Below are 19,137 nucleotides of genomic sequence, written 5' to 3' on the forward strand. Positions count from 1 at the left end.
TAGAAAGAATGCAGGATCCAAGCTCAAGAGTCCAGCCCTGCCCCAACACACATGAGTGTCCTCTGTAAAGTGAAGGGATTGGATTTAGATGGCTTGTGAGGGTTCTTCTAAGTTACAGATCTGGACTCCTCTGATCTCGGGTGATCCTTTCATGTTTTCATCAATAGTCCCTCTTTTGACCCTCAACAAGAATTTATTAGGCACTTAACTATGTAAGCCAGGTACTGTGCTTAAGCAATCCAGTACTGCTCTTTAAAACCCCAAAGTTGTACTGTGTCCCTTAGTAAAAGATTTTTACTTATCTCAGAATACCCCTGCTTTTGACCAAGTACTTGGCAAACTGCTCTCGATGCACTTTAGCCAACAGCCTACAAATAGGGAAGAACTTTCTCAAGGTGAAAGGTAGAAAACTTTTGTTGAACTAAAATCTGCTTTTTTGAGCTTGGAAAATATCAGCCTACTTTCTGTTTCTTATATCATTGGCCTTTTATGGAATTCTTTAACTGCTTTCTGTCTCAGACACAACAAAATCCCAATGTCCTTTCATATCTGTCTGCCTAGATGACTTCATACTGTCCTTCCAGTATTGGATTGGAGTTAGGTTCAAGTCAGGAGATGTATGTCATTCTTCCTTAGTTCTGTTTACATTCATCCATCTCAAGCATACTAAAAGCTACAAGCTATGTCCCTCCAGATGACTTCTTAGCCACTTGCTAATAGTGTGGTTTGTTCTCTAATAACATTATAGCTACATATTCTGTGTAAATTCCTCTTCTATAGCTTCAAGTCCCAGGACTGTATAACTCATAACTTTAAAAAAAGTAATTTCCTACTTGATACACTAGATTGTTCCACAGGGTTTTGGTGTGCTGCTCTATGTATTGTGGGGAATAGAGCATATTCATTTCATGGGACTAACTTCTCTGTTAACCTATCCATTAATAGCCAAATGGGTCCTATATAAGCTTAGAGAAAAAACAGTGTCTGTATTTGGACATGCCTGTCTTTGAAAGGTCAGGCTCTTCCTGCCCAAGTTTGAGTGATTCAACTGACATACCACCAGAAGTTTAACTGTATAACATTTTAAAATACTTTTTTTAGCTTTTTAATTCTATGCAAATGTTCATGTGAACTCTATAAATTGAGGGAACTTTTATGTAGAGAAGTTCATATTGAACACTCTACCCAACCAGCTATCATAACTTATGTAGAAGATCACTGAAATAAGTCTGAGTCTCTAAGAAACAGGAAATAAATGATAAAGAACAATTTTTAAACAATTATGGCCATTTAAAAAAGGCAGCAAGGTCAGAGTTTATGAAAGAAGATGAACAGTAATGCAAATGTGAAGTTTTCTCTGTATTGGCATGATGACTCTATCCCCATCTACTCTCTTAAAGAACACCTCTCATCCTTCAACTCCCCTATCCTTCCATTTAGTTCGTCTGGGAGCTTACTATATGTCAGAGGACTGTGTGTGGAAGTATAGGTTTCCAAACATATGGACTATCACATACTTTGCCTATTTTGAATAATCTCTTTGGATTATGGGTTACATTAGTTTTGTTTGTTCTTTTTTGTCTATATCTGTGATTTCATCAATTTGAAGAATTATCAGTATTGCGACTATTGCTACCAATTAAAATCAACAAATCATCTGAACTTATTTTAGACAATGAACTAGAACAATGAAAGGGTAAGGGACTTACTGTGGTAAAGTAGGCATTTCGTGTCAGTGGCAGGATTTGAATACAGGTTTTCCTTATTCCAAGGCTGGCCTTCAATCCACTATACACGGGATCCATCAATATAAGTTTGCCCCAAAGTCTTAGTGCAGTTTTAAGCTTTATTATTATTATTATTATTATTATTTATTGTGGTATTATTAATATCATATTATTAGTATATTAATGCTATTTAGTATTATTATTGATATTATTTGTATTATATTATTTAGAATTAATCTATATGAAACAATTAAAAATAATTAGTAATTTGTGTCTGGGCTGCTTTGACCATGTTCTGAGAGATTTCTGGACTTTTCATGTGGATAAGTGCCAGTCAGATGGTAATTTTATGTTGTTTCCATTTAACTAATCCATCTATTTTACTTAAAATGTCAATAGGACCATGAAGACATTTTGTAAATACCACTCTGGACCTAACCAAGTCTTTAGTTATAAATCAACTCAAGAGGTTTGACCTAGCAATTCACACAGGAAAAACCAAGCAGACAGTGTCTCTTGTTTAGACTATGATATGCAGTTGGAAGGCTAACCAATTAACCTGGTCCATGAGTACATGGACTACACCAGAGATAAACAATGAACTGGGTAGGAAAGGAACAAGTGGGAGAGAGAGGTCTTGATTACATTTTGGAAAAGGTACTAAAATGGCAATGGAGAAGACCTATGGCGGACATAACTTAGCAACATTTTACCAATGATAAATAAGGAATATGAAAGATAAATCAGCTACATGAAAAAAGAAAATGCAAGTCATCCTTTCAAACTAGCCCCACCTACATTGTTAAAGAAAACATTCTCCAACCCTAATTTTATTCCATTTCTTTCAAAATTGGTGTTTGTCAATGGAACTAATTAAGTGAAAGTCACTCATAAATACATTAAGTATCCTGAAAGAATAAATACTGATGTCTTTAATGCAGCATTGCTCTCCCATAGTAGTGATATTTTGTTCCAGAAAAAAGTACCAGGTCTATAAAATGTGTCTGGCTTCTTCTAGTCTGCCAGATCTTCAGTTATCCTTAACTTACCTCTAAGAGGCCAGGATGATTTTGAAGGCTTATGTACTCTAGACCAGGCAGTGGTCAAGGGTATGATATTAATTAATCTGCAAGCCTTTGTTAGGTGATTATTAACTGCCAGACTCCTAGAAAGTGAAAACTATTTTTATTCCTGCTTTGTCCCTTTAGCGACTAGGACAGTACTCGGCACGTAGTAGGTACTCAATAAATACTTATTGAGTTTAACTGAAACACTAACATCTCTGTAGCAGTTGAAGGTATACAAAGCATTTTCCTTACAACCATCCTGTTCTATTAGGCTGTAAGCTCCATGGAGGCAGTAACATGTTATTTAAAGTTTATCTTTCCTCTGGCACCTAGTATTACCGTGCTGTACACACCAAAAATACTTAAATTTTTAAATAGCAAATGAATGTATGTACTATTAGACACATTTTAATAACCTGAAAATTGAGGGTCATGGGAATGAAGTTATTCACCCAAAGGCCCCCAACTACTAAATGTGAAAGCTGGCACCTGAACCCATGCCTTCTGTCTCAGAGTCCCATTTTCTTTCCCCTACATAACACTGACATTTAAAGTGTCTGCTAGAGAGCAATAGCCAGCAGCACTTGCATATCCAATAGCCTCTTGAAATCTGTGTTGGGATATGAATATGAGCAGTTGTTTTCCACTTAACCTCAGGTAATAGCTGGGGTGCCTGTCTTAAATGCACAGCCTTGAAATATTTGCATTTTGATGTTTTGTTTACCCCCTAAATAGCTTGAACTCTGTTTAGAGAGCTAAAGCTAAGTGTGAGGTAGTTGATGAGAATAAAACAAAAACAAAACAAAACAAAAAACCCAAAACCTTTGACCAGTTTATGTGTAGACTCATTTGGACTGGTAGATTATCATTATAGGCTTGAACCTAGAAGATATTTCCAACCAAGAGGACACGTAGGGAATCCCATTTGGGGGCAGTGGACATTCAAGTCACTTCCATCTGTCTCATGCTGAGTGCTGCTGGACCAAGGAGACATCAGGTGGTTTACTAGAAGTCCAACCCAAGTTCTTCTGACAGTGAGAAGCCTGGCATTGGAAATATTGAGTGCAACTACAGAAATAAGCTCACATACTTCTACATGAAGCCAAGATTCTTCATGTTGCCAAAGATAGAGACTTTTGGCAGTGTGGTGTTCAAATTGGAAGTTAACATATTCAAATTGGCACCAGGTTTATGACTCCACTGATCCCACAGCTGATTTGAAAGGCTTTTCCTATTTTGTGAAGAACTGGTTTGCCCATATTAAAATTAGATTCTCTGTGTTTTGTGGTCACAATTTACCCTATTCATCCATTTTATAAGCATTTGTCATTGGTCATAAGATGAATATGTGCAAAAGCACGTGGATGGACATGACCAACTTATGGATGTCTATTAATATTATCATTTTATAGGGAACCTAGCAAATGATACTACATTTGCTAAGGTATTTTAAAGTACATCCACAGTACAGTCACTGGTAGTGGTATTCCTTTTCTTAAATGGTATTTCCATGGATCTAGTAAATACTGCTGTCCTGAGTAATTGCAGCTGCCTCTACTTCACCATTGCATATGAATGTGTGTCTTCTTTAACACTAGGAATTAAATGCCTAGCAACCTCAGAGTATAGGTGAAAACAACAAAAGCAGTGACTTATAGAAGTAAGTGTCTTTTTGTCTATGTAAATGAAAATTCATTCATCAACTACTTGGCTTATATTCCCCAAACACACACACACACACACACACACACACACACACACACACACACATCATTTTTCACCTGATTACTCTCCAGGACTTCATGATGGTCTCCAGCAACTCATCTTCCTATAAGATCAAATCAGCTCTGAAACAAACACCTCCTTAGTACCCCTGAACCTGTGATTTTTTTCCCTTCCTCTGATTAGAGAGGGCGGAGGACAGACCTTGGGGAACTCCTCCAAGATCATTCATTTAAGGAAGGTGCTCATGGCAGCCATCTCATCATTTCCCAAGACTTCATCATGTGCCCACACTAAACACCTTCTACCTTCCTTCTCCCTACATTTTGTATTGTCTTCCCCCATTAGAATGGGAGCTCCTTGAGGACAAGAGCTGTTTTGGGGTTTGTTTTGCATTTCTTTGTATCACCAGTGCTTAATACACTACCTAGCACATATAGGTACTTAATAAATGTTTATTGATTGAATGACACACATTTTCTCACTTGCTCACTCAAATATTATCCTCTTTTGATGGCATTAACTTCCTACAGCATTGTGGAAAGAGCCCTGATTTTAAAACAGAGGATTTGAATGTACGTTCCAAATATGCTAACTTACTGTGTAACCCTTTAGCTAGTCTCTTAGCCTCTCTGAATTTCAGTTTCCTTATCTATAAACTGAGGATTGACCTAGATAAATTAACTTTAAGTTTTCTTTCAACTCTTTTTCTCCATTTAATAGTATTTCATTTTTTTCCAGCTACATGTAAAGACAGTTTTCAACATTCATCTTTGTAAGATTTTGAGTTCCAAATATTTCTTTTTCCCTTCCATGCCTCCCCCCTCCCCAAGACAGCAAGCAATCTGATATAGGTTATACATGTTTAATTATGTTAAACATACTTCCATATTAGTTGTGTTGTGAAAAAAGAATCAGAACAAAAGGGGAAAACCACAAGAAAGAAAAAAACAAAAAGCAAAAAAGTAAAAATAGTATGCTTTGATTTGCATTCAAACTCCATAGTTCTTTCTCTGGATGTGGATAACATTTGCCATCATGAGTCTTTTGGAATTGTCTTGGATCATTGTTTTGCTGAGAAGTGCTAAGTCTGCAATAACTGATCATTGCACAATATTACCATTACTACATTCAATGTTGTCCTCTTTCTACTCATTTCAGTCAGCATCAGTCCATACAAGTCTTTTTAGGATTTTCTGGAGTCCACCTGCTCATCATTTCCTATAGAACATCATTAGTATTCCATTATATTCATATATCACAACTTGTTCAGCTGTTCTCCAGTTGATGGGCATCTTTTCACTTTCCAATTCCTTGCCACCACAGAAAGAGCTGCTATAAATATTTTTGTACATATGGGTGTATTTCCCTTTTTTATGATCTCTTTGGGATACAGACCTAGAAATTATGTTGCTTAATCAAAGGATATACTTGGTTTTATAGTCCTTTGGGTGTAGTTCCAAATTGTTATCCAGAATGGTTGGATCATTTCACAACTGCACCAACAATGCATTGATGTTCAAATTTCCCCAATCTCCAACATTCATTGTTTTCCTTTTCTGTCATATTAGCCAATCTGGGATAGGTGTGAGGTAGTACCTCGGAGTTGTTTAAATTTGCATTTCTTTAATCAATAGTGATTTAGAGCATGTTTTCATATGACTATAAATAGCTTTAATTTCTTCATCTGAAAACTGTGTTCATATCCTTTGACCATTTATCAATTGGGGAATGACTTGTATTCTTATAAATTTGACTCATTTCTTTATATATTTTAGAAAATGAGGCCTGGCTGTAAAAATTGTTTCTCAGATTTCTGATTTCTTTCCAGTCTTGGTTATGTTAGCTTAGTTTGTGCAAAATCTTCTTAATTTGATGTAATCAAAATTATCTGTTTTGCATTTCATAATGTTCTCTATCTTGTTTGGTCATAAATTCTTCCAGTTTTCATACATCTGACAAGTAAACTATTCCTTGGTCTCCTAATTTGCTTAAAGTATCACCCTTTATGTCTAAATCATGTACCGATTTTAAACTTGTCTTTATATATGGTGTGATATGTTAATTTATGCTTAGTTTCTACCATGCTATTTTTCCAGTTTTCCCAGCCAGTTTTTGTCAAATAATGAGTTCTTATCCCAAAAATTGGAGTCCTTGGGTTTATCAAGCAGTAGATTACTATAGTCGTTTACTATTGTGTCTTGTGTACCTAAACTATTCCACTGATCCATTACTCTATTTCTTAGGCAGTACCAAATAGTTTTGATGAATGCTGCTTTATAATATAGTTTTAGAAAAGGTACAGTTAGACCACCTTCTTTTTCATTTTTTTCATCGATTCCCTTGATATTCTTGACCTTTTGTCCTTCAATTTTTAAATTATTTTTCTAGCTCTAAAAATGATTTTTGCTAGTTTTATTGGTATGGCATTGAATAAATAAATTTATTTAGGTAGAAAAACATTTTATTGTATTAGCTCAGCCTACCCATGAGCAATTGATATTTTTCCAGTTGTTTACATATGTCTTTACTTTTGTGAAAAGTGGTTTGTAACTGTGTTCATATAAGTCCTGGGTTTGTCTTGGCAGGTAGAGTCTCAAATATTTTATATTGTCTACAGTTAGTTTAAATGGAATTTCTCTTTCTATCTCTTGCTGCTGGGCTTCATTAGTAATATATAGAAATGCTGATGATTTATGTCCTGCAACTTTGCTAAAGTTGTTAATTATTTCAAGTAGTTTTTTGGTTGATTCTTTGGGATCCCTTATGTATACTGTCATGTCATCTGCAAAGAGTAATAGTTTTGTTTCTTCATTACCTAGTCTAATTCCTTCAATTTCCTTTTCTTCTCTTATTGCTAACACAAACATTTTTAGTACAATATTGAATGACAGTGGTGATAATGGGCATCCTTGTTTCACCCCTGGTCTTATTGGGAAAGCTTCTAGCTTATCCCCATTGCAGATAATGATTGCTGATGGTATTTAGTATTTTTAAATCTTTGGTAGAATTCACTTTTCAATCTATCTGGCAATGGATATTTTTTTCTTAGGAAGTTGATTGATGGCTTATTCAATTTCTTTTTCTAAAATGTGTTTATTGAAGTATTTTATTTCCTCTTCTGTTAATCTGGGCAATTTGTGTTTTTGTAAATATACATTTCACTTAAGTTGTCAGATTTACTGGTATAAAATTGGGCAAAATAGCACTACCAGATACTAAGTACTTAGTATTTTTAATTTATTCTTACTATACTTTATTACATATTGCACTTAATATAAACATTATTTCACTTTAAAGAAAAAGAAAAAAAAGATGGCATTTCTCTGTGTAGTTGTACCCATTTGTGAAACTCTGGTTTATGGACATAGAACCCTTTTGGCAATCGAAAATAATACTGAAAAACAAAATAGTTGTAGTATCTGGAACTGGTCACCATCTTTTGCACCTTAGTCATCTCAAATAGAGGAGAGAAACAGTGGAATTTAATTTTTTTGAGAAAAATTACCAGGACATTTGAGAAGATATTCAACCAGAAGGATTTTTATAACCAACATCAATTATAGTGGAATACTCATCAGAGTACAGATTAAGTTCTGAGGAGATTAAACTAAGTGGAAAAATTAACACTGTCTGTTCAGAGTAAGAGAAGTTTTATTTAATAGTGTGACCTGAAAAATCTTTGTCACTGAGCTACTTCTCCAGGCTTTCTAGGTCAGTGAAGCAAGTATAATCCCTGAAAGAAAGGAAAGACTTTGAAATTTTTATGGAATGATTTCTTTTAGCAAAGGTTCCTCTATGGTCTGCCCCCTAAGACAAACATCTTGAAGGACTCTTTTGTGAGGGCTGGAAGAAGAGTCTTTTAAAGGGTTTTGCTTATTGATTGTCGGGAGAAGACTTGCTATTTAAAATTTTAAAATGCTACACAAGCTCCCTTAAACCAGGCTGGTGAACAAGCAAATCCTTCCCAAACTACTTTTCTGTACAAATCAGAGTGCCCAGGAGATATATAGGGTTCATTTATATTAGTTTTCAGTTTAATCTCTCTTCCTGCCAGATCTTTTATCTTCCAGTAGAAGACAAAGAATAAATATTCTACTGATGCTGCATAAGAGCAGAGTATGTTCCCCAAGGTACAGAGGAGAGTAATAGGCTCTGTTGTCAAATCAAACTATTCACTAGTTTGAAATACTTGAATTAAGCACCCTCAAGTGAAGTTTACACTAGTAGTAAACAAATGGTATTGAATCACTTTGGGAAGCAGACCAGTAGTGATTAGTACCTTTAGGGATGTAAGGTGTTCTTTACTCTTTCCTTTTCTTGAGCAAGTTGCTGTAGGTGACTAGCTAAATAACCTGTCCTTTAAGTCTTAAACATTTGTAAAATTTTGTATGTGTGTGTGTGTGCGTGTGTGTCTTCCATATATAATAAAGCATGTTCTCCCTTTGTATTTATTTTAAAGTAACCATAAAGAAAAATAGATTCCTATATTCAATGTCAGTTAACAACAGGTAAATAATGAACAAATCTTCAGATGATAGTTATTTATTCCATTAAAATCGCCGAAGAACAACTTAGCATATCTGTAGCACACAATTATGAACCCTTCTAGCAGTATGAATATCTTTGGTTCTGATTTCTGATAGTGTGAACTGGTTACTTCCTAAAAGGCACTGTTTCCTACTGGTGCATGGAAACTTCTCAGTGAGAGAGCCAACGGAGCATGTTCACACTGCCAAAATGTGGCTTCTGGCAAGCCCATTGTCTGGACTTGAAGAGTGCATGGTCCCCTCAATGACTTTGGCAACTGGCCCCTTTCAGAAAATATTATGGAACATGGGCATCACTGTGCAGTGGAAGAAGCTCTGAACTAGGAGTCTAGAAATCTGGGTTCAATTTATATTTTAGAGATCATCTAGTGCATCCCTTTTCTTTGACAGATGAGGAAACTGAGTCCCAGAGTGGTTGTAACTAGCCCAAAGATAACTGGTAAAAGGGTAAAGATGAGATTTGAATGAAGGTCCTTTGGCTTGAAATCAAGTGTCTTTTCTGCTATGCCATGTTGCCTTTGTGTAGGAAGCACTGGACTGTATCATTTCTTCCAGCTCCAATAGTCTATGACTCTATTAGTATATCTACCAATTAATGATGCACTACAGTTGGACTTGGCTTCCATCTTGTACTTATGACCACTTAGGGTTTTTTAAAATACTTTCATACTTTTTATTTTTACTTATTCCAAATTTGACAAATACCAATAAACATAAACATTTCCATATATGAAGAACAGAAAAAGAGGATTATATATGAAATTGCAAATCTCTTATGCACGGCTTGATTTTTAAAAAAAAAATATGTTAAGTTTAACGTGATAAGCCATTCTGCTCACCTTTATTTCCCTTATAATTTCCCTCTATTCCCTTCTGTACATTTAAAAGGGGGCAGTTAGAGGCAGCTAGGTGACTCAGTGAATAGAGAACCAGCCCAGAAGTCAGGAGGACCTGCGTTCAAATCCAGCCTCAGACCAAACACTTGACACTTACCAGCTGTGTGACCTTGGGCAAGTTACTTCACCCTAATTGCCTAAAAACAAAACAAAAAAAACATAAAAAAGGGCAGCTACATTGCAAAATGAATAGAGCACCAGACCTGGAGTCAGGAAGACTGATCTTCCTGAGTTCAAATCTGGCCTCAGATACTTACTAGCTGTGTGACCCTGGGCGAGTCACTTAACTCTGTTTGCCTCAGTAAAATGAGCTGGAAAAGGAAATGGCAAACCACTCCCAGAAAATCCTAAAAGGGGTCATAAGGAGGTAGACACAACTGAAAAAAAAAAACTGTAAATACTCTCTTCTTTATTTCTTCTTTCCCCTTGCCAACACCCTAATGACATAAAAAAAATGCCTTCCCTTGTAACAACCAAGCATAGTCAAGTAAAACAAACCCATAGATTAGCAGTGGATGAAAATGTCAGTCTTATTTAAGCATACTTCATTTCTCACCGAGAGCTGTGGCTATTTATTTCATTGAATGGGTTTTTTTTTTATCTCTTTCAAAAGTATTTTTCTTTATAAAGTTATAATCATTATATAGACCATTATTCTGGTTCTTCTTACTCTGCATCAGGTCAAAGAAGCCTTCCCAGGTTCTCTGAAACTATCCCTTCCATTTCAAGCTGCAATAATATTTTATTATACTCATGTACTATATTTTTTCAGTCATTCCTCAATTGATGGGGAACTCCCTTAGTTACCAGTTCACTATTACGACAAAAAATACTGACATATACATATGTATGTATATATGTATATATGTATTTGACGTATGGATCATGTCCCTCTTTCACTGATCTTTTCTTTTTTGCCTAATAGTGATATCACTGAGTCAGATGCACAATTTAGTGACCTTTGTATACAGTTCTAAATTATTTCCCATAATTGCAAGACCAATGCTAGCTCCATCATGAGTGTTAGTATGCACACATGGCCGTTTAGGAATGCTTTTCCAAATACTGGAGTAATCAGATGTATATTGGCAGTGACACTCTGAATATGATACAAATCTAGGGCTTTACAGTCACATGAATAATTACAACCACCTGATACCAGGTGATAGGAACTACTATAACAGATTTTGATTTTCTTTCTGATTGATTTTGAAAGTCATGCCCTCCAAAGGTGGTTCTTCTTTTAAAATGTGTACTCTGAATCCTTAATTCCTCCACTGGTGTGACCAGAGGTTGGTGTATTTGAGCTGATCTATGTATGTCCCAATAAATTAATTTACTATATTCTACTGAGCGTGTTCACAAGATCTCTTTGTCTAGATGTTCTCAATTACATTGGTATTAGCAGCTGCTCTTTAACTTAACAGAATAGTAGAATCCTACTATTGGAAGGGAGCTCAGATATCATCTCTTTCTGGAGCATGAATCCTTTTTGCAATATCTCCAATAAATTATCTCAGCCTCTTCTTGAACACCTCCAGTCATGGAGAATTTACTGTTTCCCCAAGACCACCATTTCATTTTTTGTGCTACTATTATCATTGGGATGTTCTTTCTTATGTAGCAACCAAAATCTGCCTCTATCCATTAGTCCTATTTGTGACCCCTGAGGTCAAGCAAAATAAGTCTATTTCTTCACCCTTAGAGATAATTTTCTCTTATTTTATAGATTAGGAAAATGAGACTCAGAGGTATGAAATGACTTATCCAATGTCTCATAGGTAGTGAGGAGCAGAGCTAGCTCTTGAACCTAGGCCTTATGATTCTAGATTCAATGCATTTCCTCCTCTACCAGCCTACTATTTTCCCGCATGAACTGGTTTCTAACCACATCTCATTCTATATTATCACGGTTGATTTTTGAACTTGAATGTGAGACTTAACCAATTATCACTATTAATGTTTACTTCATTACATAAAGCCCCTTGTTTAGATCTGTTAGTCTTTTCCAAGTCTAATTCTGTCACCCGGTTTATTAACTATTGTACCCAGCCATATACCATACATAAATCTGATAAGCATTCACATTGCCTCTCACTTTATCTAACACACTGCTTAAAATGTTGAACTGAACAAGCCAGTGGACAGAGTTTTATGACATTCCAATTGAGAATTCCTTTGAGTTTGACATAAATCCGTTAATCCATCTAACCGAACACTCTTTGGGTCTGCATATTTAATTCCTTTTAAGATTTTGTTAAACTCTATACTAAAATCCATGTATGCTATGTTTATATTTCTATAATATTCCTATGACAAAGGAGATGAAGTTAGTCTAGCATAATTTGAGCTTAATAATTTAATGTTTAATAGTAGTAGTTCCCTCTTCCCATTCTAAGTTCTCACAAACCCTTTAAAATAATATATTTCAGAATTTTTTTCTAAAAATTGATATTCATATCACTAACCTAAAGGTTGCAGAATCTCTTTTTCCCTCTTTTTTTTTTTTTTGGAAAATTAGAGCAATGTTCATCTATATCCCATCATTCATCATTCCTCAAACATCACTGACAAGTATTCAGTGATAGCATCTTCAGGTTCTTTCAGTAACCAGTAACACTTGGTTCAAGTCATTTGATTTCACTTAAAGGCAGGCAACTCGCCCATTATTTCCATCTCTTTACCTTAGATTTTGATTCTATTCTTTACAATTTGAAGATATTTCTTCTTTATCCAGAAATCAGAAACCAAACAGAAGTTGTATAGTTTTACTTTCTCTGTTGTCATTGTCCCCTTCCCCCCAGCATTGGACCTATATCTTCCTTAGCATTTCTGCCTTCAACATAGCTTTTAAAAGCCAATTTTGTTGTCCTTCATAATATATTCACTGAATTCATTCTAAGCTTTATTTAGTTTTCCTGAGAATATTTTACTAAACTGTAACTATTTTATTTTTACTTTCTATTATATGTTTTTTGCTTCTATCTTTTGTATATATACTTTAAAAATAAAATAGTGATTTAGTCTTACTGAATAGAAACTTTTCTTGAACCACTATGAATGTTTAGTTTGGCTCTTTCAGGAAACATTGTTGGGGGACTTCATCATAATATATAGGAGGTCATTGACATAAATGACCCTGTAACACGCTATCTAAGAAATCCTGTGTTGTAGTGTTGGGACAGATGACATAGTTCTGCAACAAATGTAATAATATCTTTATAATGCTGTTTTGTGAATATTTGTGAAATGTAACTTCAAAGAATGACTAATGGTATTAATAAGTATGCTTTCAGTAATTCTACAAATTCATCAAATATTTTAATCCTAGGTCAGAGTAATGAGTGACTTTATCTTAACCTACACTTGAACTGGAAGCATACATTTCATGGATATTTTTCAATACGGCACTTCTTGCACTTAGATCTTTGAAAATATGTTGCAGTTATTGGCATCTGCCACATGTCCCTCTGTTGCCCTATGGGTCATCTGCATCTTTGACTCTTCACTACCATTCAACATCACTGGAAGAACATTGGTTTTAAAAATTGTGTGTAAGGGTACTTCTGGGAATAGTTAAAGTACCACTCTTCCCGAAAGAATCCCATACTGCTTTCTTCTTCCTGTTCATTTCCAGGGCTAGCACACTGTCCATCGTTAGTGCTTATCCTAGGTTTATGTATTGATTTACTGATTCAATGAACTGGCTATTCAACTATGTGTTATAGTCTGGACAATAGACATTTCTGTCCATTTATTTTTTCCAAATAGATAGCTAGGTTGATCTTTTTTTTTTTATGTAATCATTTATCTCATTGAGGAGGCCATGTAACGTCCTGGGGCTTCATAAAATCAGCACTATATTGTCACCAAACAGGAACATCTGGAAGACTCACCATCTATAGGAAAGAACTCATTCATTTGGACCCTATGCAAGATCCACAGAGTGATGAACACTTTTGGGAACTGATTGTCTATTGATGCACACCTTGATAATAAGTAGAGAATTGTTAAACAAAGTTACCTTCTTGAAGCATGAAAGATTCTTTGTTGGTAGAGAACATTTAAGGCTGAATTTTGTTCTGAAATGTTTTTGGTAGTCAATAAACAATAAACACAATGGGATTTTGTATTCATACATTTTTCACTTCACTATGGAACTGTCATAAATATGTAGTCTTCCATAGAAAATAATCTGCAAAAGATTATGCATTACCAAAGCATTGTTGGTGAAGTTGTGAACTTATCCAACCACTCTGAAGAACAATTAGCAACTATGCCCAAAGGAATATAAAACTGTGCATACTCTTCGATTCAATAGTTCCCCTATTAGATCTGCATTCCAAAGATTTTTTTTAAAAAGGGAAATGGACCTATTTATACAAAAGTATTTATAGCAGCTCTTTTTTGTAGTGACAAAGAATTAGAAATTAAGGGGATGCATGTCAATTGGGGAATGGCTGAACTAGTTGTATATGATTGTAATGGAATACCATTATGCTGTAAGAAATGATGAGCAGGCTGATTTCAGAAAAACCTAGAAAGACTTATGCAAACTCACGCAGAGTAAAGTGAATAGAACCAGGAGAACATTGTATACAATAACAGCAGTATTGTATGATAACCAACTTTGAATGACTTAGCTGTTCTCTGTAATACAATAATCCAAGACAATTCCAAAGGACTCATGATAAAAAGTGCTATCCCCCTCCAGAGAAAGAACTCATAGAGTCTGAATGTAGATGAAAGCATATTGTTTTTCTCTTTATTTTTTCAATTTTTTTTTTGTAGATCTGTGTCTTCTTTCACACCATGACTAATATGGAAATACACTTTGCATGATTGTACATATATAAATTGCATCAAAAGTCTTACCATCTCGGGGAAGGCGGGAGTGAGACAGAAAATATAGAACCCAAAATTTTTTAATGAATGTTAAAAATTGTCTTTACATGTAATTTGGAGAAAATAACATATCATTTAAAGTAAATATACTTACAGAAAAAAAGATTATGTGTTCCAATATTTTCATCTGAGATTCCCTCAATATATGTATAGATCATTCTCATAGGAATTTGATTAAGATAAGAAAGTAGATATATGATTTAGTAGGTATTGAAATTTTCTTAATCACCATTTGAAGGGAGTAATTGTATCTGTTACCTTTTCTTTTGAAATCTTCCTCTTTCTTTGGTATCTTATAACAATGTTTCACTGCTTTCACTCTAGTACCTGCTTGATCTGGTGCAACTCTTTCCAGGTGGTCAGTCAAATAATAAGTGCAAGGAGCAATAGATGGCAAACTTGAGAATTGTGCTAGTATGCACACACACAAAGAAAGTTAAAAAATAAAAAAAAACTGGAGGAAGGCATCCGATAAATTATCTCTTTTGGTTTCGTAAGCTCTATTGGAAAATATGGGCAAGAATCTCACAGGATGAAAAGGAATGGATGGTTTACCATCTGTACCAATGGAGGGAATATACATATTGATAAAATCCTGGATCTATTTAAAGTAAGTTTTTGCTCTAGACTGTCAGGACGTCAGAACTCTTTCTTTTTGAGAAACCTAGGAAATAGTCTGATTTATAACAAATTCAATAGCACGATTATTTTAAACACAGGTAAACCCAAATTTTCAGGTAGATTGATAATGGCCAGAAATAAGGTTATAATGCCTGTAGTTGTCCAGTGTTGACTGGATCCCTTACTTGTTGCCCTAATGGTTTTGTTTTCCATGTCAGTATACAGGTGAGGGACAAACAGATCATCACATGATAGTCAGATGACTAGCACAAAACTATTTTGTAGCATATAATTTTGGGAACTCAAGAGGAATCAGACTATTTAAAAATCAAAGAAAATAAAAATTAACATCACACACTGTGCCCCTCCTCTTCCAATGACATCTATAATAGTCTTCGTTAAGTTAAAACTGGATTACCCATAAAACCTTGAAAACGAAAGGCCAAATAGTATTGTAAGTCTAACCAGTCCAGAAGATTCTACCTCCAGAAGTCATTTTGGGAATCAATTTACTTGGAATAATTAAAAATATAACAACCTTTTTAGCTCAACTGTCATTGTGCCTCAGAGTAACTTAAATTCTTGTCAAAGAATCTAGCTAGCAAACACTGAATTAGTGATTTATATCTCTGTGTGAAGTTTAACAGTGTTGCATTTAAAATGTCTCGTTTTAATTTTTGAGCAGTGTGTGGCTCCATTTAGTTGACCTGTATGGGGCAGAAATGCATTTCTGATGAGCTCACAGGAATAGACATGTTGTGAAAACCCATGGTTAGGTCTTTAGGTTATTTTGAGAAGCGGGTGCGATTTTAAGTGTGGTTCATGAACACAGCTGGCATTGTCTAAAAACTGAGCAAGTTTCTCAAATCATAGCCACAGCACTATAAGAAAAATCCAGTGTCCCCTCCCTGTAACCATTGCCCAGGCTAAGGGTCTATATACTACCTCAGAAAGATGGAAAGGCAGATTTAGTAACCACTCTCTACGTTTTTCCCTTTTCACTTCACCAATAATTTTAAAATGAATGTCAAGCATCAAAGAAAATCAGAATGGGAAATGACAGTGGGAGCTTGAAGTTTTGCCAGGTCCTGTTCATTCTAAGGAATGATTAGACTGAAAAGTATGCTTAAGCTCTGTAGAAAACATACAGGGATGGAGAATCCCCAGCAGAACCTTCTGAGGTTTTGCAATGAAGAGATGATTTGGCTGACAGAGTCATTCTTCCACACCTGCTTGAAAGCTGGATGGAAAGATATTCCAAACTATCTATGAAATTCATTACATCTCTTCAGCCAAAGCCACTCATGGGTGTGGTGCTATAATGGACTGCCAAACAGATGGGTTGTGAAATACACAGCCCATCTGTCTTTATCATGCTCATTTCCTCTTTTATTAAAATGTTAATGAATATAGTTTTTATTTATTATGCAGTGACATGTGCAGCATCCCTTTCTAGGAGACAAATAAGCAATCTGCCTAACCATGTGAGTTAAGAGGAAAGTTCTTGTTACATATTGGAAAAAAAAGGAAGTTTAACTATTATAATTGAATTAAAATTACTTTTGTGTTACTGAAAGTTCTCTTGCTTATTAGTCAATCATTGACTTACATGGTCTTTGTGGTTTTTTGTTTTGTTTTGTTTTCTTTTTGTTTGGTCATTCCACTAGATTCTCCATGGAAGGTTCATTTATCTAATGTTGATCCAGAGATGACTAGTGTCTCTGTCAGTGGCCTCACTCCAGCTCGTACCTACCAGTTCAGAGTATGTGCTGTCAATCAGGTGGGCAAGGGCCAACACAGTGCTGAAACAAGCAGGTATAGTAAAAGTTAATCTCAACAATTCAAAGCTGATGGAGCTGAATTTTAAAGGGTGTTTAAAGAAATCCTACATTTAGATTTAGAAAGGGAATGAAAATAATAGAGATAATCCCCAATAACATTTTCTAAAAAATTTCATAAAAAAAGCAGGGGGATGAAAATATAAGAATACAAATAGAAAATACATATGTATTTTAGACTTGCTTTAGATTTGACAGAAATAGCAATCATGCCATATCTATGAAGGAGATATTCTGGTTTTCTAGTTCAGTGCTCTGATCGTGTGTGAATAAACTATTTGATACAGAAACCTAGTGACAGCATAAAATTAAAAGCCTATTGGCCTTTAGTGTCCTTTAGCTATTCTGTCAGCATGATGCAGAAAGAAGGCCAACATCTTCAGAAAGTCAACCATATCCAAGGTTTTGCATGGGAGGCTTAGTGATTTCAACTATTTAAGTTATGGGAGTTAGCTCAAGAATGGCCTTCATACTCACCAAACCACTTGAAGGCCACTTTGGAAGTTCATTCAGATGAGACCTAAGAAAGATGGCTTCATCAAATTTCAAATGTACTCCCTAAAATCAGAACTTTTAATGTGCTTGAATTGCAGAATAGTTGATAGTTAATTTTTTTTCAAAATGTGGGAGTTTGCTATGAAAAATATTGAAAGAGCTAAAGAAAACAATTTACAAGGAGTCACAGATTCTAGCCCTATACTCTGGCTCATTCAGGCTTGAAATCTTTTTAAAGGGCTCAGGGAGCCTGGGTAATTCAGACAGAATAAGGTTGCTTCAGCTGTCTTCCTTGTGCTTGCTTAACTGATTTTCGATTATGTTGATTTGTTGTAACTATCTCATGCATGTAGTCTCCATTTGATCAGCATTGTGTTTTTCCCTTTCTTGTCACCTTTTAAAAGTAAGTACTGTTCAGGAAAATGTAGAATGAAAATGTGGATGCTTTGTTTGGTTTCTGACAACTCTTTTATCCATCCTCTTCTTTTGTGCTTAGACTGATGTTACCTGAAGAACCTCCTAGTGCCCCGCCTAAAAATATAGTGGCCAGTGGGCGCACCAATCAATCTATCATGGTCCAGTGGCAGCCACCCCCTGAAACTGAACATAATGGTGTTCTCCATGGCTACATCCTCAGGTAAATAGCTTGTAACTAGACATCTGGGGAGAGGGGTCTGTAGACCAGTGATTTCATTAATGTGGAGAACTGCTAATATACAAACTGTCTCTATCAGTGCAGAATAGAGATTCCTCAGTAACTTGTCATTTTAGGGATATGGACTGTCCTCCTCAGTGTCAGAAGCAGGATTTGAGGCTATCCTTTTATACTGCCTCTCCTGATTATTATCTTAATAGTATTAATATTAGGATAAAATATTAATAATTAATGATATTAGTATTATAATATTAAGGTAAAAAAAATCATCAACTCTAGGAAGTTGCTTATGCTTTGCAGTATTTAGAGGGAATTGTACCAGAATTTGGCAATGTTTCAATGAGGAAATCACCTTTTGTTGCCAAAGCTAGTACAGAATTTAAAATTACTTTGAAGGTGATAATTGCAATGTTTTGTTGACACACAAAGGAAGAAGCTTGAAGAATATTAAAGGAAAAAAATGAGACCTATTCTTATTGGTAGTAGAGTTCCTTATTTTGCAAAATTTTATATTGATCTTATTTGCCTTACTAGAGTATAAGCCCTACAAGGGAAAACATGATACTGAATCTTAGCCCCATGCTTCCAAGTACCTAATACCCACTCTTTAGATACTTGCTCATTAAACTTTTGTTGGTGTACAAAAAGAGGAAATGGACAA

General features: G+C 35.2%; 1 protein-coding gene across 1 annotated transcript in view; it reads left to right on the forward strand.

The window, feature by feature from the left end:
• SDK1 (sidekick cell adhesion molecule 1) overlaps positions 1 to 19,137 on the forward strand; it is a 1,163,851-nt gene that overhangs the window by 858,081 nt on the left and 286,633 nt on the right. The window contains 2 exon segments of the mRNA XM_078152930.1: positions 17,156 to 17,303; positions 18,318 to 18,458. Of these exon segments, the coding sequence (XP_078009056.1) occupies positions 17,156 to 17,303; positions 18,318 to 18,458 (289 nt within the window).

The sequence above is a fragment of the Phascolarctos cinereus genome, unplaced genomic scaffold (assembly GCF_003287225.1).
Source record: "Phascolarctos cinereus isolate Bilbo 61053 unplaced genomic scaffold, phaCin_HiC Scaffold_4;HRSCAF=312, whole genome shotgun sequence".
Taxonomy (NCBI): domain Eukaryota; kingdom Metazoa; phylum Chordata; class Mammalia; order Diprotodontia; family Phascolarctidae; genus Phascolarctos; species Phascolarctos cinereus.